This window comes from Vulpes lagopus, chromosome 2 (genome assembly GCF_018345385.1).
Source record: "Vulpes lagopus strain Blue_001 chromosome 2, ASM1834538v1, whole genome shotgun sequence".
Taxonomy (NCBI): Eukaryota; Metazoa; Chordata; class Mammalia; order Carnivora; family Canidae; genus Vulpes; species Vulpes lagopus.
This window is the reverse complement of record NC_054825.1, coordinates 129,609,517-129,629,716: the sequence shown is the minus strand read 5'-3', so window position 1 is coordinate 129,629,716 and position 20,200 is coordinate 129,609,517. Positions and strand designations below refer to the sequence as shown.

Below are 20,200 nucleotides of genomic sequence, written 5' to 3'. Positions count from 1 at the left end.
ATGAGTAGCTGGGGGTGGGGATGGGGCTGGAACAGCTGGTTTCGTTGGGCTTCTTTCTTTCTGTGGTCTCTCCACATGGTCTCTCCACATGGCAGCCCCAGGGTAACCATAGCAGCTAAAGGCTTCCATGGGGAACAGAGGGAGTGAGAGAGTAGAGCAAGAAAGAGAGAGCCAGAGTGAGATGCAGAGAAAGAGAGGGTGAGGCAAAAGCTCATAATGCCTTATGACCCAGCCTTGGAAGGACGTTATGCTGTGTCACTTCCATCACATTTTCTGAGAAGCAAGGCATTAGGGCCAAGAAGCAAGGCATTAGGGCCAACTTATGTTCATGGGGAGAGAAATTAGACTCCCCATATATATTTTTTAAATACCACATTTTCCTTCTCCAAAACGGTTGTATAATTTTATTTTTTTATATTAAAGATTTTATTTATTCATTCATGAGAAACACACAGAGAGAGAGGCACAGACACGGGCAGAGGGAGAAGCAGGCTCCATGCAGGGAGCCCAACATGGGACTCGATCCCGGGTCTCCAGGATCACACCCTGGGCTGCAGGCAGTGCGAAACCGCTGCACCACCGGGGGCTGCCCACGGTTGCATAAATTAACGGAGGTAGGAAACTTGGGGCATAAGGGACACGTCCGAGGTCAGTCAGCCCTTAAGTGGTTCCGCCAATATTAGATCCAATTTTGTGACTCCCACGGCCATGGGCTTTCCAAGACCCCAGGAAACCTCTGTGATTAGCATGCCAAACATAGTAGGTAAGACATGCTAGCCCCCAAATAGAGCCAATCCTCATTGTCTTGGAAAACACACTTACATTTATTTTGCAGGAAAAAATATTACCCAGAGACAGTTGTCCATAAGCACTTTCTAAGTTTCTCCCAAACGTCTGTGTTTTAAATCCCCCCCCCCACAGATGTATTCATTTGCATTTCCCTCAGATGAATCACTTTTTTGTTATTATTATTATTTTTTTTACTGTATTTCTTACCTCTCAATATCCTTTTGTATTAATTCTCAAACTCCCTACTTAGGTTGGTACCATTTCCTGATTTGGAATCCTCCTTTACTTCCACCATCATGAATGTGAGTCCTTCCTGTGGGCCACTAAATGAAATGTTCTTTAGGAGGATGGTCTGAGGGACCCCTGGGTGGCTTAGTTGGTTAAGCATTGGACTCTTGGTTTTTAGCTCAGGTCATGATCTCAAGGTCCTGAGACTGAGCCACAGGTTGGGGTCCTACTCAGCACTGAGTCTGCTGGAGATTCTCTCTCCCTTCTCCCTCCCCCTTTGTCTCCCCAGTTTGTGGGCACTTGTGTGCTCTCTTTCTGTCTAAAATAAATAAAACTTAAAAAAAAAAAAAGAGGACAGTCTGATATAAGGTCTAAGGGGCATTCTTTTTGGGGGGAGGGGCAATAGGGCACCATCCCTACAATTGAAACTTCTGTTGACCCAAAGACAGTTTAAACCTCATTTTAGAAAATCTGGGTTATTTGAACAGTAATATAACTCTGAAATCTCAGAGGGCTCAAATAATGCCTGTAATTCCAAGCAGTAAGGTAGATTTCCCTGTAGGAGCTTTTCTGTTTGGATCCCCAGGAGTCTCTATGGAGAACCACCCTCTCTGTTTCCCAGGCCCAAAGTGTTGGTGGGAGGGAACATGGGGTAAGAAGTAGAGAGTGGATGAGGAGTCTCCAGGAGATATGGGGTCTCTGTGTAGACCAGCACAGTCTTCAGAGACATAATGCAAGCCCCAACAGTAGTGTTATATTTTCTAGTACCTGCATTTTAAAAAAGAATTTATTTATTTATTTATTTATTTATTTATTTATTTATTTATTTATGATAGACATAGACAGGGAGAGAGGCAGAGACACAGGCAGAGGGAGAAGCAGGCTCCATGCCAGGAGCCTGATGCAGGACTCGATTCTGGGACTCTAGGATCATGCCCCGGGTGAAAGGCAGGCGCTGAACCGCTGAGCCACCCAGGGATCCCCTAATACCTGCATTTTAAAAAGTAAAAGGTGAAATTAATTTTAATAATAGATTTTATTTGACTCTATATCCAAAACACCGTCATCTCAACGTGTAGTCATTATAAGAATATTTATGAGATACTTTTCATTCTTATTTCTATACCAAGTCTTGAAATCCGACGTCCATTTCACACTTCTTGAACACTTCATTTGGGAAGAGCCACATTTCAAGTCATCGATAGCCAATACCATGATGAAGAGCACACATCCACCCTTCCTTTCTGTTGCTTCATTGGTCCTCTGAGACCTCAGTCTTGTCTTTTCTGTTTACATACCTCCTCACCACTGAGATCTCTGCTCAAAACACCTATTTGGAGAGGAAAGGCAAGTAACCCGACCCGCGCTCTCTCTCTCTCTCCCTGCCCTTCTCTATCCTGTTCTCCTGTGTTACTGTCTCCAAAGAACGGATTTCTTCTAGAACGGTCTCACTCATTTGCTTCCAGATTTCTTTCGTACCGTCTTCGGCAGAATGTAAGCTTCACGAGGGCAGGGATTTTTAAGAATCTGTCTTGGCCTCCGCGTTCTCGGCGCCGAGCACCGTGCCTGGCGCACGCCGGGTGCTTCGCCCGCATTCGCTGGGCCGAGCGATCGCCTTTTCTCCGGAACGCAGCCCAAGGGGGCAGCCGAGCGGCGCGCACAGGTGGGGCGGCCCCGCGCGCGGCTGCGCTCCCCGGCCCCGGCGGGGGTGGGTGTGAGCGCGGCGGGGCGGGGGCGTGCGCCGTGGGGTGCGCGGGCGAGCCCCGAGCGCGGAGCCCCGAGCGCGGAGCCGGGAGCGGGAGCCGGAGCGGGGCACAGGGAGCGCGGAGCGGGGAGCAGCAGGGAGGGCAGCGCCGCGCAGAGCGGGCGGCTCGGAGGTGGGTGGTGGGTGGTGGGTGGTGGGTGGTGGGTGGGCCGCGCCGCCAGCCCGCCCGCGGGGTCCCCGTTGGCCGCCGGCCGGCCGCCCTTCGCCGGGAGGGCGGCGAGGAGCCGCGAGGCCGCTGGCGAGCTGGAGGGGGAGCGCCCGGCCGCGCCGACGCCGGGGCGGCCGCGTGGGATCCGCGCCCCGGGCGCCCCGCCCGCCCCCGCCCGCCCCCGCCCGCGCTCCCGCCGCCGCCCGGCTCGTGGCCCGCGCTCCCGGTCGGCCTCCGACCGCTCCAGCGGGAGCCGCGCCGCTCCCGGGCGCCCGGGTGAGTGGCCGCGCGCGCTCCCCGGCTCCGCCCGGGCCCCGCTGCCTGCTTTTGCTTTCGCGGCGGGGTCTGCCCGGGCAGCGCCCGAGGAGACCGGGAGGGCCGGGGCGGGGGCGGCGGGCCTGCGGGGCAAGTGGCAAGTGGGGCGCGTCCCGGAGGCGCCCCCAGCCCCGCGGCCCGGGGGGAACAGGTGGCGCGGGCCGGGCCGGGCGCTTTGTGTCGGGGCGCGGAGACGGGAGCGGGCGGCCGCGCCTCCCCGGCCGCTCCCCCTCCCTCGCCTGCTCCCCCGGGCGGCCGCTCGCCGGGTCGGCGGGGTAACGGAGCGGGAGTCGCCAGGAATGTGCCTCGGGGGACTGCGTGGGGGGGGGGGGGGCCGGGAGCGCGGGCCGCTGCGCCGCCGCAGGCTGCAGGGGATGCTCGCGGCGGGCGCGTTCCGCCGGGCCTGGCGGGGCTTCCTCTCCGCGGCGCCCCCGGAGGTGGGGAGCTGGGGGGCGTGTGTGTGCCGACGGGGGCGGGGAGGCCGCTCACTTCCGGAGCCGGCCCTGGGCCGCGCCGGGCGCCTGCCCTCGGGGACGCGGACCTCGGGGTGCGGCCGTGCCGGGGCCCGCGCGCGCGGCCCTGGCGCGGGTCTGACAAAGGGGTGCGCCTCTGGGCCCGGCGGGGAGCGGTCGCGGGGAGGGTGGGCGGCGGCGCGCGGCGCCTCGCCGGGGAGGTCTCCTTCCTGTTCGGGTTGTCATTTTGTGACATTATTGTTATTGCATTGCTGTTGTTTTAGAGGGCTGGAGACTGATGCATGCGGGGCCCACGGCGGCGCGGCGGCGGTGGTGATGGTGTGGGAAGCGGAGCTGAAGTGCGCCGGGCTTTGGTGAGGCGGGACGGTGTATCATGACTGTGTTCAGGCAGGAGAACGTGGATGATTACTACGACACCGGCGAGGAGCTCGGCAGGTACGCGGGGTGCCCGCAGCGCGTGCACCTGGGTCGTGGGAACGCATGATATCGGGGCCCTGGGCGGTGAACAAGTGCAGTTGGAACCAGGCGGCTCTCCCTCTTCCTTCCAAGAGACGTGCACATTGCAGAGAAAAGAGTTACTGACCCAGCGCAGCCTGGGGTCCAGAAATAAACCGCCACCTAATCCACCTAAGGGGCTGTGGTCCAAGGGGCTGTGATGGAGAGGCAGTTTCAGTGTTGCATGATGATGGTGCAAAGTATTATTATTGATCAAGACTCCTGGACGGCAACAGATTTAATTGTCTGTAGTGATGCTTGTCAGCTTTGGCCCTTCTAAGGTGAGGCAAAAGCTAAGATGTATTTTCATGGGGGTGGGGGAGGGGGATTAGAGCTTCTATGTGATTTAAACACAGTGCAAACTAATCAGTGGGCTTTTATTTATTTATTTTTTTTTTCCAGTGGGCTTTTAAAATCTTATTGCTCTCCTGAATTTTCAGAGTCATAGGAGCAAGTACTGGTAGATCATATATGGCGACTTGCCAGATGTTGGTGTTGGGTTTGGATTTTGAAACTTCCTCCAACCAGGAATTTAATAACCCATTTGGTGTTAGTGGTTGCTTTGGTTTTGTTCACAATGTTAAATTTTTGGCAAATGATTGGGAGTCCTATGTGGCTGTCTGGATTCAGAGCTTACTTCCATTGCTGTGGGAGCCGTGACTCTGAGGGCAAAGTTGTTCAGTTTCTAGGTGAACAAAGAATGATTATCTTGAGATGTCTCAGGGCTGGCTCAGTTTCCTCTTGACTGGGTGTTTGACAGATTGTGTTGAGCTCTGATCTAAGTAGCACAAAGCCCAGTTTTCACACTTAAATTTAAATTCAACATGACAATTTGATTGTAGTGGGTTTGTGTTCAGTGAAGGATCCTGAAACAAAGTATATATTTACTTACACTTGTATCAAAATATGTATTTTTCCATACACACCTGATGTCCTGATCCTAAGCTTTTTCTTTATTACAAGGAAATTCAAAAACACTCCTATCCTAAACTACCTAATGAGTGTGGAGCTTAACTAAAATTTTTTTACAAGTTCAAGTAAGAGTCGGGAATAAAAGCAATTTTAAAAAGGTTTTTGTAACGGTATTTCTCTATGTGTTTTGTATCAACTCAGGACATCACTTAGGAGAACCTGCACTTAGGAGGAGCTTATGATACGCTGCAGATTTACTGAGTGCATAAAAAGAAAGGCCCTCAAAAATCGTATTTCATGGATATGTTTAAGATTAAGGTTTAAGGGTATGTGGTTGAAGTACTTGGTTTAACTAGAATTAAATCACTTTACTCCTTTGATTTTCAGCAAGATGAGTGGTATATGGAGTTTTCCTACTGGGAAAAAAAAAGTGAAAGAATATATTTTAATTTCATTTGTGTAATGTGGCCTGATTATATAAATTCTGTAAGAAGGAGCTATTAAAGTTAGGTGAGCTGATTGTTTTCTGGATTAAGTATATGACTCTTATTTTCAGTTAGATCTTTTGGTAGAATTCTGTGTTATGTGAAAGACAAAAAATGATGCCTCCCTGAGGCTGGTGGGGGAGTTTGTGATCTTTATTTCGTGGGCGAGATGACAAGCCCTCTGCCTCTGAGCTGGGAGTGGCTTGCTCGATTGTCAGTACATTTCGCTTTGATTCTTGTTCAGAATCAGTTTCTGTATAACTTTCTCCTTACTGTGCAAGATTAATTGACACCTCGTTTATGGACTAATTTGTGTGACCTATGGATTTGAAAGAAGGGTTCTGAAAAAGTGGGATTTGGGTTTTTTTTAAATTTTTTATTTATTTATGATAGTCACAGAGAGAGAGAGAGAGAGAGAGGCAGAGACACAGGCAGAGGGAGAAGCAGGCTCCATGCACCGGGAGCCCGACGTGGGATTTGATCCCAGGTCTCCAGGATCGCGCCCTGGGCCAAAGGCAGGTGCTAAACCACTGCGCCACCCAGGGATCCCCGGATTTGGGGTTTTTTAAAAGAAATTATATATGCCCATCCATCTGATAGAGCTGCTTTTGCTTTGCCTAAAAATGGGGAAAAGGTTGATTTTAGGGGGAAGTTTTTTTTCCAAGCCCTGTGATTTTTACATCTGCCTTGGATGTAGCCACTTCCTGAAAACAAGTCCTGACCTAAGATAGATACGAAGGAAGGAGGCTGCTTCATGTGTCCCAGAAATGGAAATGGGCAGATATTTAGCACAAATGCAAGGCCCTTCCAAGCAGTAAGTTATACAGAGATCAGATTTACATTCACCACTTGATCTGGATGTTTTTAGGAGTCATCTAAATAATAGATACTCTTTCTTTTAACTTATGTATATGCTGAGACCGGGTTCATAGCCAGAGGAGGGAAGATGGGGCAACTCAGTATTATCATTATTATTATTTATTATTATTATTATTTTACTTTTAGGAAAACCAAGAGAGTGTGTATGTGTGAATGAGTGTCTGTGTGTGTCTTTGTGTCTATGTGTGATAGCGTGTGTCTGAACGGACTGCCCAGGACTGCTGTAAAAGCTCTCTGTTCCTGTAAAAACTTTATAAAAGATTCTGATTATTGCAGTAGTGATCCAGCAGAAAGCCCGCTGGACAGATAGCCTGGTTCAAACTCCAGCTCTGCAACTTGCTAATCACCTTGAATAAGTCACTCACCCTTTCCGACTGACCCTGAGGATCTTCATTTTTAGTGAGAGGCTTAGAGGTACCTGGCTGGCTCAGGAAACCTCTTGTTCTTGGGGTCACGAGTTCAAGCCCCATGTTGGGTGTAGAGATTACTTAACTAAATGAATAAATGAAAACTTAAGAAAAAGTAAAAAAAAAAAATAAAGTGAGAGGCTTAAAGCTTATGTCATGGCTGTTGTGAAAATCACATATCTAACCCATGTAAAAGTATTTTAATCAGCAGTGAGGAGTTAAACCAATGCAGATATTATCTGCAGGACTGGCCAAGATGTGTGGGTGTTGCAGGCAGGCTAATTACTTGGCCTGCAAGTCAATTTTTGTTCAGGTGTCTGTTTACCAGTTTTGGGAGCGGAGGCCTCCTGGGTAAAGCGTCATACATGGGGGAGACACATTGGTGTTGCCCTTGGCCTCCCCACTCTGAGTCTGAATAGAGCCACCTGGAGGAAACAAGTTCCTGGAGTGAACAGGCCCCCCATCCTTAGGAGACTGTGTGGTGGTGACCTTATGTGTTGCCTCCGGGCGGCCCTTCGGGGTGTTACTCTCTGTCTCAGGAGGTGGAACAAAGCAGTGCTTCCATCTCATGGAATGGGATCTGGGAGGAGTTCTTATGAATGCAGATTTCTCTGCCTGCATTATAGCTGGGTGTTGTTAATGCCCTGGGTGTTTGAGCTGCTCTGGACAGCTGGCACTTGGGAGGCTGCAGTCTGGCTTGTCCCACAGTTGGGCTCCCATTACACGGTTGGCGGTAGTGCAGCCTAATCTGTGAGCCTTCTAGACATCTCTCTGAGCACCACGTTCCTGGATACCTGGCCATCATTCCTCTCCCGCTGGCTGGCCTGACATGATCTTCACACCCAGGTCCTGCCTCCTGAAGAAATCCCTCCACGGTGATGTCTACCCTAGACTTGCTGTCTTAAAGCACTGTCCTGTGTGGGCACGTGAGTCCAGACTGCATCGTGCCATGCTGTGTCCTTGCTCTGTGTTGGCATTATTCTCACATTGCTTCTTGCAGCCAGCTTGGAGTTCCTCTGGTGAGCTCTGTGGTCTTTTCTCTCTGGGCATGCAAGGTGCTGTGTAACACCAGGCGAAAGTTTGGTCATTGCCTGGACTAGCGAGTGCAGGTTGGCAGGTGCAATACTGGGACCAGAACGGAGACTTAAGACATAAATGATGACATGGATGCTGATGCTGATAGGGAGGCAATGCACGGTGAAACAGACTCAGTACACTCATTTGGAAAGTGGGGAGACACCTACCTTTTTAGGGTATTGTGGGAATGAGAGACTGGGACTGTAAACACCTGACACATTGTTGCTGCCTGAGGTATTGTTTTAATAACCTATTGTCCCCATCCCAATGTTTACCATATGGTAGAGTCATTGCTTATTTGATTATGTGCTTTCCTCACAGGTTGTCACAGGGTTGCGATCTTGGACTTGCTCATCAGTTTGTATCTCTAAAGCCTAATTAGATCCATGTCAGTAGGGCCTCAAGAAATGCTCGCTGATCGTATGAATAGATGGATATACGTAAACACCACACACACACACACACACACACGTGTGCGTGCACACACGCACACATGCATGTACATACAGGTGGCCCTCAATCTGTGATGACCCCAGTGGAAGTTAACATAGGATATTACAGACTGCAGCTCATAAAAATAAAAGCTGTTTTTCCTTTTGTGTTCTTGGCGACAGAACAGTAATACACACAGCAGCGAAAATTTCCAAGCAGAAGATCCGCTTTGAGCAAAACAAAGTGGAACATAGATAGTTTACATCAGTTGTAGTAAGGCTCTGTCCTAACCCCCAGGAGTCAGAGTACATCTTTCATTTAGTTTACTGTGGACCACAGGGTGGGTCCTAAGAATTATGGTAGTCCTGCATGGATGGAAGCAGGAAAGACTTGGTGTGTTTTCTCTTTGGAAGTGGGAATCACAGGCCCACTTGGTTGACCAGTGAGATCATCCTCTAGGACTTAGCCAAATGTGTTTTTTGTTTTGCATCTCTGCTTCCACATACCCTCAGATGTTTCCTCTGATAGGAGACGCTGCAAAGTTTTAAGAGAGATAAAGTTCATATGTATTTATTAAAGGTAATGTTCAGTGATTTTTTTTTTTTACTAAAGAATAGTTGACACAATGTTACATTAATTTCGAGTGAACAACAGATTGAGAACCCTGTGTTATAGCTGCTCCCTCACTCGCTCTACAACACTATGATACCATTGCCAACTGTATTTTGTGTTCAGTGATTTTGAATTCTGTGCATTTTAGGAAGGTTTCATAATGGTCTTCCAGGGTGTGAAGGGAGGGCACAGTGATGGTGGTGAGTGGCAGTTTGGCTGGATGCTTCCTTGCCAGCACTGAGAAGGCATCTCTGGACCACCTTGGCAGGCCTGCTTTCAGTTCGGTGGGGTCAGAAACATAGGGGGTTGAGGTTTTATTGATGGGGGGCCAAGAAGCATTGAAGCTTCCCTCTTCCCTCTATATCCTGCTGCCCTAAGCCTATACTTTACTCAGCCACTTGGGAACCCAGGCCCCATGACATTGGCTGCCCCTGCAAAGCCATGGAAAACACACCGTAGGCTTACAGAGATGGCTGCTCAAATTAATTTCAGTCATTACCTATGAGGGTTATATCAGGAGAGATAACAGTGTCAACATGTCCTCTTACCTCCTAACAAAGATGTGGCCTTTTAAAGGCAAAGACCATATCCTCCCTGGTGGAGCAGGGCATCTGGGTGGAGAGACACGAATGTGGATACCCCTGGAGGTGTATGGTGGGGGGAGGCCTGAGCCCTGTGAATTACAAGGTCAATTACATGGTCTGACCTCTTCAAAGACCCTCTGTCTCCTGCAGGGAAATGTGTTGTGAACTTTCACCCTCAATTCTAGCCAGCTGCTCTGTGTACCTAGGTTAACCAGGCGTTTTGTATAAATGCAATAAAACATGAATTTAGTAGAAACTTATTACTGATCATGAGGCAAAGAAGCTGCTTACTGGTGGAGAGGTGCTTGCCTTGGTGAAGGACAGCCAAAGGCCCCTCGGCACCCAGAACTGGAAGAAGCTGGAGGGATCAGTGGGTCCTTCCTTCTCATTTCATCTAGTCGGTGCTTAGACAGGTCAGGTGTCTGAAGCAGCTAGTAGTAAGTAGCAGGAGGTGGACCCCAAACCTTGGCCAGGCCTGCTTCGAATGTTCTTTACAATAGTTAGGATTTGGCAATTTTTCTTTTTCAGAAGCTAGAGGACGCTGATATTTAGGGGAGGTGATTTGGGCAGCCAGCTAATGCCAGTCCATTTTAAGATCTGCCCCGGAGGGTGGTGAGGAACAGCTAGGGGTCCCTTCACTGAAGCTTTTATTCTGCCTGAAGCCAGAGGCTTACTCTGAGCTCCAGACTCTCCTGGGCATGTTCCTGCATGCAGAAACTTCTTTCCTTTTCCCAGTGGCTCGTGCCCCATGGTTGTGAATGATGTTAGTGTGTGGCACAGTTTGACCCAACTACCAAAGTTAATAGTTCAGCTTTTTAGAAAGTTCACAGGACACTCTTATTATTATTTAACCTTTGAGTAATGTAGTGTATACGAGTCATGGCTCTGCCCGGTGGGCCATCCCCTCAATAATACGTGGTTTCTTATTTCATTAAGTGGCACTAGTCTGTCTGCTTTAGAGCAGCTGTGTGATTGAGGCTTTATGTGGAAGGTAATACTTAATTGTTTTCCTTTAGTTTATTGAGGTAAATTATCACAACCAGAAAGCATCATCTCTCAGCCTTGAAAGAGATGATATGACAGTATAATTAATTATAGTAACTTCAATTTATCACTTTGTTAACATTCTAAATGAATTCCTTTAAATGTGCAGTTAGGAGAGAGGAGGAAAAAGAATTGCCATTCGGTTTTTCTACAATGTCTAACTAAATGAGACGAGAACACTTGGGTCTGACTAATAAGTCTTTCCTAGGTGAACCAAAAAGTGCTGTAGCCCTCTCTAGGTTTACCTTTTACAACGAAAACATCTAAAACCTAACATGGTTTGTGTCTTATTTTCAATCCCTGTCCAAAACCAAACCAAACCAAACCAGTCATGTGCTAGTAACGAGTCTCTGGCAGTAGGTTGACCAGTGTCATCCTTGGTGACTCTGGTTGATCACTTCTCTTTTAGGTGACGTTATAAGCTAGTGTGGCTTTCCGGATCACACTGTGGTCACTTAAACATAATACTGCCTCTGCCTGAGAAGTGACCATGGATCTTACCTCTCTGTCCTCCGACATTTCCAGTGTGAGCTTGAGGGACTTTATTCAGTAACATAATGTATATTCAGAGGTGTCAGGAGAGGAGGTGGGGTGGATATGCTTGATTTTTTTTTTTTCTGTTTATAAACATGTTCAACTTTGGATGAGGAACATAACGTGTGAGCAAGTGAATGCCAGGAGCTGCTCATCTCTGCTGTTTGAAAAGTTTATATTGATGGTGCTTATGTTCATAAGCCTGGTGGTTTTCGGCTGGGAAATTTGGTGGTGAATGTGGCCTCTCTTTTGGGATACACTTTCTGTCAAAGCTACCTAATTATTCTTATTTAGATCTAATGGGATGAATGAGGCTGGTTTATCTCAACTACAGTGAATATTGTGAGGTGTTCGCCAGCAAGGAATGAGCTAATTTCCATTCTTTCCCATTGCTCACTAGTTCTTTCTGCAGCTTGCCATTTCCTGCCTTTGAAGCCATGCATACTTGACCTTTGTAACTGAAAAAGGGGTTTTGAGACCTTACTTCAATCTTCCATGCTCCCTTTTGAGGCCCTCGAGGATAGAGTTTTCCAGTTGAAAAATAAACGTAGGGAAAATCATCACTGCCCCTTTTTCCGATCTATCATGGAAAGAATTGGCTTTTCCTCTGAGCTGCACGTCTGTCTGTGGCCAGGCTGTGTGTGTGCAGAAGGTAAGGTGACTTAGGTGAGGTTTGGAACAGCAGCAGAAGGATCTGTGGGGACAGAGACGGAGTGGTTGGGGGTGGGAGAGACCAGTAGTTGGAGCCGACAAGTCCTCAGCTTCCCGCCCTCCTTTGAGAGGTTGCTTTGCCTCCTCTGTGCAGAGCTCCATGTTTCTCTTTCTCTCTTTTGCCATCTGTGGTTACTGGGTAAGCAGCGTGTGTGTCTCTGGGAAAGTGATGGAAAAGGCCACAACCCTTCGAGTGTAGTTTTTAATAGGCTCAGAGTTGCAAGCTGCTTCACTTTACCACCACCACCAACCACCACCAACAGGCTCAGCTAGGTAGTGCAGGTACACGGGCCCTGTTGAGAATAGACTTCTACCAGCTGACTGCCAATGTTGGAGATGCTGAATCGCACAGGTTACACAGAGGAGCTGTCTGTAGAAATTTGGTAAGCAAGACCCAAAACAAAAGCACTGAGAAGTCACTTGCTGCCCTACAGATACCACTTTATTGGTGCGTAACTCAGTATAATTGAAAGCAGAGCCTGCTCAGGGTTTCTGCCGGCCACCTGGGATGTGCATGTGCAACATCGTCTCTCTAAATATTGTCTTTGCCACTCAGAGTGTCTGGGATCACCATGCGAACCGCGATGGTGGAGCCAGGAACGTCTACTGAGTTTGTCCTCTGGGGTCGCGTCTGGATGGTCACGAGGGTGCACCCTGCACCCTGCAGGGTGTGAGGCCCCGCTCCTGCCCGCCCAACCCCCCCACCCCCCCGAGGCCATGCTCACTTGAAGCACTTCTCTCCTTTTTGCTCACCTGTCATCCCTCTGGCTGGTAGCCTATAAAGTGACCGCTTGGGATCCTCTTCTTGGCGTTTCTTTGCCCTGTAATTCAAATGAGCTTCAGGATAGCTGGGAGATGCACACCGCTTTCCCACGTAGCAGCGATGAGGCCTGGCTCTGAGCACCATCATATATTTTCCCTCACGTAGAGCTTCCGGCAGCTGATTCAGGGGCTTGGGAGAGGAAGTGATTTAGTACAAGTGGAATATTTTTTCCAGGATGAAGTTTTATCAGGCCGCTCTCTCCCCGCCCCTCCTTTGGCACAGAGGCAGCAGGGCTTGGCAGATAGAGTGGTGCACGGACAAGCAAGCCCCGGGGTGGTGTGCGTGGAAGCACGACGTGCCCTGGTTTCACTAGATGTGATTCGGGTATGGAATGAGTATGTCCTGTTTTCTGGATATTGCTAATGAGTGGGGACCACCCTCTTAGGTCTCATCTTCAGAAGCAATGTTCTCTCTTTGATGAAGACAGTTTTTAAAAATTATCTATATTAGAGAGAAGTCGTAACCTGGAGAAAATAGGAAGTGATCGGAAATGGGTAAATAGGAAGTGACCCGGCCCTTCTCATTCCACGCCTTCTGTGGAGCAGGTCCCTGGCTGCCTCTCTTAGTTTTTGTGTTCCTTAACAATTTGGAATGAAGAAGTGGCCACTTTGTGTACTTTTGCAGTTGGCTTATGCACATGATTCGTGGGTCTCCCTATAGACTGTGCCTTTCCTGAGAGTAGAGAACACAGCTTCGTGTGTCTCTTCCATTGGGTGGGATTAAGCTTAACACACGGTAGGCCTTGTTTATTTCCCTTGGGAAGGTACATGTGCAGAAATTAGGTTATGGTTCAGAGCTTCGGACCCAGAGCCCTGATTCTACAATACACTAGCTATTACCTTGAGAAACTCACTTAATTTTTGTGATACTCACTTTTTTTCACCCGTTAAATGGGGATATGATCATACCTATCCCACATGTTGGTTGTGAGGTTGTATAGAATGTGTGTGAAGTACTTGGTCCAGTACCAGGCACACAGTAAACTCTTGAGAAATGGTGGCTGGTTAAGATGGAGAGAGTGAGAGGGAAAACGAGGCGGGGGGGGGGGGGACACTGTCTAACACACTTCTTAATTTATGTGACAGAACCCTACCTTGCCTGCACCCATTCCTCCTCTCTCTGCTCAGGTTCCGGCCTGGACATCTAGGACATTCCATCCTTCCATCCTTACCCCTTCTCTTCTCCTTTCTTCTCTACCTTTGGCTGGGCTCATTCTGCTGAGTTCGACTTTGTTCATCTGCTCCGTCCTTGTAGGTGTGCGTGTCTCCCCATGCTGGTGGGCACCGACCCAGGCCTGGGTCCATGGGCTGGACTCCCTCAGTGAGTCTGCCTCATGGTGTGGTAGATGGTCTTCGAGGTCCTGAGAAACAAGTTAGGAATTTAGTTGTGTATTCAAAAGTAGGTTGGGATGCCTGGGTGGCTCAGTGGTTGAGCGCCCGCCTTCGGCCCAGGGTGTGATCCTGGAGTCCCAGGATCGAGTCCCACATCGGGCTCCCTGCATGGAGCCTGTTTCTCCCTCTGCCTATGTCTCTGCCTCTCGCTCTTTCTCTTTCTCCGTGTGTGTGTGTGTGTGTGTGTGTGTGTGTGTGTGTGTGTGATGAATAAACAAAATCTTAAAAACAAAACAAAACAAAAGTAGGCTGCTGCGGATAAGATGCCATCTTGAAAGTCCATCCAGGGGCACCTGGGTGGCTCAGTCAGTTAAGCATCTGCCTTGGCTCAGGTCATGATCCCAGGGTCCTGCCATCAAGCCCTGTGTTGGGCTTCTTGCTCAGCGGGGAGTCTGCCTCTCCTTACCACTGTACTTCTCCCCTCCCCCTGCTGGTGCTATCCCTCTCTCTCTCTTGAATAAATAAATAAAATCTTGAAAGAAAGAAAGAAAAGAAAGAAACAAAGAAAAAAAGAAAAAGAAAGAAAAGAAAGAAAAAAGTCTACCTAGATGCCAAGGAGAGAGGGAGGGGGAAGCTTTTGTTAAGGAGGGTCTATTAAGATGGGAAGAGATGTGCCCAGGGCAGTCAGGGCTACTGCACAACAACCAGGCATCCCCTGCTCAGGGCTGCTCCGAGGACCAGCCCTCCTGGCTTCATTGGGCTCCCCGGACACGTCAGCATGCAGATTCAGCTTTCGTGTGGGTTTCCTTTAGTTCCTGAAAAGCCTATTTCATTTTTCTAGCTGCTTTTTAAGTTACAAATTATCTTAAGCATCCAGACAAGACCCTGGGAATTTGATCAGAGACACAGACCACTGATTTTTGCCTCAGATCTTTATGGGAAAAGTGGTCTGAAATGAGCCTGCAAGCCCCTGAGCTCCTGACCAAGATGAGCTTGCTGCAGAGCACAAGACCTCTGGCGGGTCCGAGCCTCCATTCAGCTCTGACACGTCCTGATTTAAGATGTGAAAATGAGTGTTTGGTCAAGCCCACATGGCCTGTGCCAAGAAAAGCCTATTAGGTTGGTGGCTGAAAGACTGAATTGTTAGGACTTACTTAATGGCCAGGAGGCCCTGCCAGCTGCTGTGAGTGAGTGCCCACTTACATGTTTGAGTGCCCATCCTCGTTCCCCTGGGCCGGGGTCTCATTGGTGCAGAGAACATGGCTGCGGCATGAGAGGTCTCTTTAGAAGGACACTTCCTAATTCTTCAGGCCCACTGATGGATAGCTTGAGTTCATAGAAGTGACATTAGATGCTCACAGATTTGAAAAGGAAAATGATTGGAAGCTAGAAGGTGAGTTCAGGTGAAATATCTCCTCCTCCGCAAGGAGTGGCACAGCTAACTGTCAACAGGCACTGTACACAGACCGTTAAACACTACTTTCATGGGAGCCATACCATCTGGTTGTCACCTATTCCTTTGTCCAGGGCTGGTTGGACATGTAATGACCCAGCACCGGATGAGGTGTTTGGCAGGACCCTTTATCTCAACACGTTTTTCTTTTCTTTTCTTTTCTTTTCTTTTCTTTTCTTTTCTTTTCTTTTCTTTTCTTTTCTTTTCTTTTCTCTTTTCTTTTCTTTCTTTCTTTTCTTTTCTTTTCTTTCTTTTTTCTTTTCTTCTCTTTTCTTTTTTTCTTTTCTTCTTTCTTTCTTTCTTTCTTTCTTTCTTTCTTTCTTTCTTTCTTTCTTTCAAGATTTTATTTATTTATTCATGACAGAGAGAATGAGAGAGGCAGAGACACAGGCAGAGGGAGAGGGAGAGAAGCAGGCTCCATGCAGGGAGCCCAACGCAGGACCCGATCCCGGATCTCCAGGATCACACCCCAAGCCGAAGGTGGCGCCAAACCGCTGAGCCACCGGGCTGCACTCAAACACATTTCTTTTTTTTTTTCTGAAACACATTTCTAACCACGTGTGGTAGACAGACTTTATACAGCCAATGAAAATTGAAAACTCAAGAAGGGAGAGAAACCAAGGATGGAAACCTGTTTCTGGAGTTTGGGCAGGGAGAAGTTGCTCTGACCTAGAGGGGTCATTGATTTTTTTTCATTCATTTATTCAGATTCTTGTGGGGATATAAAAATGTAAGCAGGTGGGTGCCTGAGTGGATATGTGTGTGTGTCTCTATCCATATGTTCCCCTGGAAGAAAGTGGAAATCGGGAGTGAAGCAGGAGACGAGGAAACAGATTTACTGGGAACTCATCTAGACCAGGGGCTGGATGTAGATGTTGTTCTCCACATTTTACAGATCAGAAAACTGAGGTTCATAAAGACATCGGTGTTGGCTGGTGTATATAGAATGGCAGAGGCGACCGTTGGATACCCAGACTGCTAACCCGCGTCTGGAAATTGGGCTGTGGGACGTGCAGCTCACTTTGTGTCCTGTTCCTTGGTCACTGTCTCGGAAGGGATGCTTAAAGAACTTGACAACATCCAGTGTAGCGCCAGCTCCTTTGATGTGTTCAGTGCAGGTTTCTTTTGTTCCTTCTGCACCTGGCATGTCTCAGCTTCGGCAGTAATGACAGTTTGGTGGGGTGCTGGGTGGGGGGTGCTGTCTGGTACGTGGTGGGATGTTTAGCAGTATCCCTCACCTCTGCCCACTGGATGCCAGCAGCACCCTCCATCCCCCAACCTGTGACAACCAGAAATGTCTGCAGACATTGTTAGATGTCTGCTGAGGGCCGCCCTCCTCCCCACTGCCCATTGAGAATGACTGGGCTCCCGCATCAAATCAAGACAGGGAAGTGCTGAGTAACAGGCCTGAGGGCTGGAACTGGTGGTTGGCAAACAGGATCCTGCACCCAGTGGGCAAAGAAGACATCCTTGAAGGAAGCTCTTGAAATTGGTGTTCTGAGTTGGGGAATGAATAGAGCGGGTGGCCAGGTGGCTTGATCAGGGGGTCTGGGGCAGATGCTGTCTGACATCCTGTTCTAGAAGTGGATGGGTCTGCTGTGTCTCAGAGGCCTGGGGTGGGACTCACAGTGAGTGAGACCTAGAGAGGCTCCCAGTCAGACTTCCAGATGTCTCTCCCCTGGGCGTGGGAGCTACCATGGCTAAGATCTTGGTTTCTGCTGTGCCCCACCCTGCTGACCAGGCTACTGTGAGTCATAGCTAGGCTCCTGTTGCTGCCTGACCCTGGTCCACCCTACTCTCTCCCAAGGGTGGCATTCTGCTCCTGTCTTGATGACTCTGTTTTTAACCTGCGTAATAGGTAGTTGCTTTTTTTTTTTTTATACTGATTGCTAATTTTAAGTCAAAGCTAGAGACCTCCTACCTTTTATTCTCTTTTCATTTTTTTAGCTCCCAGTTTCTGCCTTTCTAGCAGAGTGGATGGTATGGCACGCTCTGTGACTGTGTGGCTGTGGGGAGCCCATATGGCTTAGTGAGGCCTCACCCATCCCTTCCTCCTGGCAGGGCTTTAAGGGTAGAAGGTGAGGTCTGGAAGCCCCAGGCAGGAGGTGTGAAGAGTGCTGTGCATTGTCCCCCAGCAACCTGGGGACAGGGCGCTTGTATAGAAGTCACCTGGGGAAGCTTGCCAGAGACGGAGTGTGTGAGAGGACCCTGGTTTGGGCGGTGTTGTGTAAAAGGGAGATGTGTTAGCCCAGGGTGCTGGCAGGAAGCAGGTTCACTAACAGGGGTTCAGGCGAAGGTTTTGGGATGCCCAGGTACTCACTGATACAGCCAAGGCTGAGCTGGAGCCCCCAGGGAGAGCTGCCTGCACCTGCCATGTCAGGTAAGAAACAGCCGATGTCTCTCTCCTTCCCTCCACCCTCCTGCCAGGGCCTCCCGTTAACCACCTGCGGGGAGACACAGTGGTGCAGTATATGGGGGGCAGCCTCCTGCTTGGGCAGAGAAGAATGAAGAATGCCCTGGGGGTGCAGGATGGAGATGGATGGATGGACCGGGTGGAGGATAATCACGAGAGGGACATCGATTGGTGGCAGAAGTGAACTGATGCTGGGTGTGCAGGTTGCTGTTTCCTCTGTCGTGCAGGTGGTTGGAACATGCGGGACCTTCCTCTCCCCTCTGGGTGTGGGTTTATAGTCCCTCTCCCCCAGGGGGTCACCCTGAGCACCCCACTTCAAAGTGATGCCCTCCTCTCACAAACTTCTGGGGCAGATCCTCTGTGGCACAGCCATACGACATTTAGACTCCCTGTCTTTGCGTTTCTGGTTATCTGCACGCACGGTGTGTGTGTGTGTGTGTGTGTGTGTGTGTGTGTGTGTGTCTTCCCTGGACCGTAAGCCCTTCAAGATGTCATCGTTCTTTTGTTCCCAGCATCTTGCAAGAAGGTATTCCAGGAATATCTGTTGTTGGACGATCAGTTCCTGAAATGGTCACACAGACTCCTGAGTCGTGAAGGTGGACAAATAATCAGTAACAAGTTCCTCAGGTGCATGGTGTGTTTTCCCCCTTGGGGTAACACTGAGCAGTGCTAGCCCTGTAAGGGTCCCCATATCACACCACCACCTGCAGGGGAGGATGTGGACAGAACGGCTGTGTGTAGTGATATTGTCCCCAAACTCTGCTGGTACTTTTGACCATGTCAGGTATTCTGAGTGTTGTGTATGTTTCAAGTGTGGGGGTGAGAGTGAAGTGTGGTTGATCCCATTCTAGTCACAGCAAGGGGGCTAGATCGTGCAGGCAGTGGGTGCCAGGTCCCCATCGGTCCTGGGTCACAGCCATGCGGAGCTGGGAGCAGCCTGTATGGCACAGCTGCTTGCCCTGGAGTGATTGCACTGTGAGGGTGGACTGCTGAGGGACTTGGTGTGCAACCTCCTCGCCGTCTGCAGTTGCCCTGCTGTCAGTTCTGTCACATTTGCTCTCTTTTTAAAATAATGCTTGAAAATTGAAAATTGGGGCTTCGAAGAGGAAAAAGGAAGTCTTAACAGAGAGTCAGCTTCTTCCTCAGTAGATTTTAATTGATTCTAGTATGTGTAGAAAGGTGTAGCATGTGTTCTGGGATAGGGTTTAATTATGGTTTAAAATTAGTTCTCCAGGAAGTGCTTGCAGTCACACTCAGAGAGGAGAAACAGCAGTTCTGGTGGGATTGTGTAAAGGCTTGGTGGGGAGACAGGCATTGGTCGCATGAGTCTCCTCCCTGCTTGGGGCCAGTAGCGGGCTGGCTGGGCAGGGCCTGTGAAAGCACCCGAGGGTGACCCCTCAGCCACCCCTGGGCACACAGGGACAGGGGCAGCTGGAGACAGTGTCCAGCCCTTGTTCCTGGGATTGCACTTCCTCGGCAGCAGTAAACATGACAGGCAAGAAGACAGGTGCCCGAAAGCCAAGGGGAAGGTTGTCACGAGCAGGTATTTTCAAGTCAGCCACTGTGGAGTGGGAAGAGTCAGGGTAGTGGTAACAACTGGATTTAAACTTTATTGCTCCTCATCAACCCTTGAAGGTAGGTAGGAAGTGTTTAGCTCTTAGAAATTGGGAGACAGCTCAAGGCAGCAGGGTTCAGGTCAGCAGTGGTTGAAACGTGAGCTTGTGTGTACGTGCATACATACGTGTGCATATAATATATGCACACATGGATGTGTCTACACGTGCACACATGTATTATAAACTTGATGGATATGAAGGATGTCTAACACACAATTTTACAAATAGTAAAATATGCATCCTGTATTGGAAATTCCATATAGCTGAGTTGAGTCTCACAGAACGCTCTCCTTGATGTTTGCCTCTGGAGACCTGTGGTCGACAGTGTTGTGACAAATGAGGTTGCAAACCTGTCTGCTAATTCTTTTCCCAATAAATTTTTCACCATCAAATCTGACATGTGATCTCCTGGTGGACTCTCTCTCATCCTTGTACAAATTATATTCATTAAACTCAGCAGTTTTTCAACTTCACCCCCAGTTGCAGTCGTGCTGTTTCGTTAGCTTTCAGCGTCATCACGAGGATCAAGACGTTGTCTGACCCTCCGTGATTTAACGGTGTCTGTGGTTAACATGCAGCTGTCCAGATCCCTGCAAAGTGGACAGGGAGCTCTCCTGAGCTGGCAAAGGCGGGCTGGAGCACTTTCCCTAGTCCATTGTTAAAATCTAGAAAGG

General features: G+C 49.2%; 1 protein-coding gene across 6 annotated transcripts in view; it reads left to right on the top strand.

Annotated features, from left to right (window-relative positions):
• Positions 1 to 2,487: 2,487 nt before the first annotated feature.
• The window catches only part of DAPK1 (death associated protein kinase 1), a 170,188-nt gene continuing 152,475 nt past the window's right edge, over positions 2,488 to 20,200 (top strand). Inside the window, exons 1-2 of one of the 6 annotated variants that reach the window (XM_041742461.1) lie at positions 2,488 to 2,511; positions 3,982 to 4,153. In XM_041742461.1, coding sequence (XP_041598395.1) covers positions 4,092 to 4,153 — 62 coding nt within the window. In that variant the 5' untranslated portion in view covers positions 2,488 to 2,511; positions 3,982 to 4,091. Of the gene's footprint in view, positions 2,512 to 2,549; positions 2,681 to 2,832; positions 2,895 to 3,100; positions 3,207 to 3,372; positions 3,683 to 3,746; positions 3,847 to 3,981; positions 4,154 to 20,200 lie in introns of those variants that run through there. The other 5 variants (XM_041742460.1, XM_041742459.1, XM_041742456.1 and 2 more) reach the window with 5 other exon arrangements.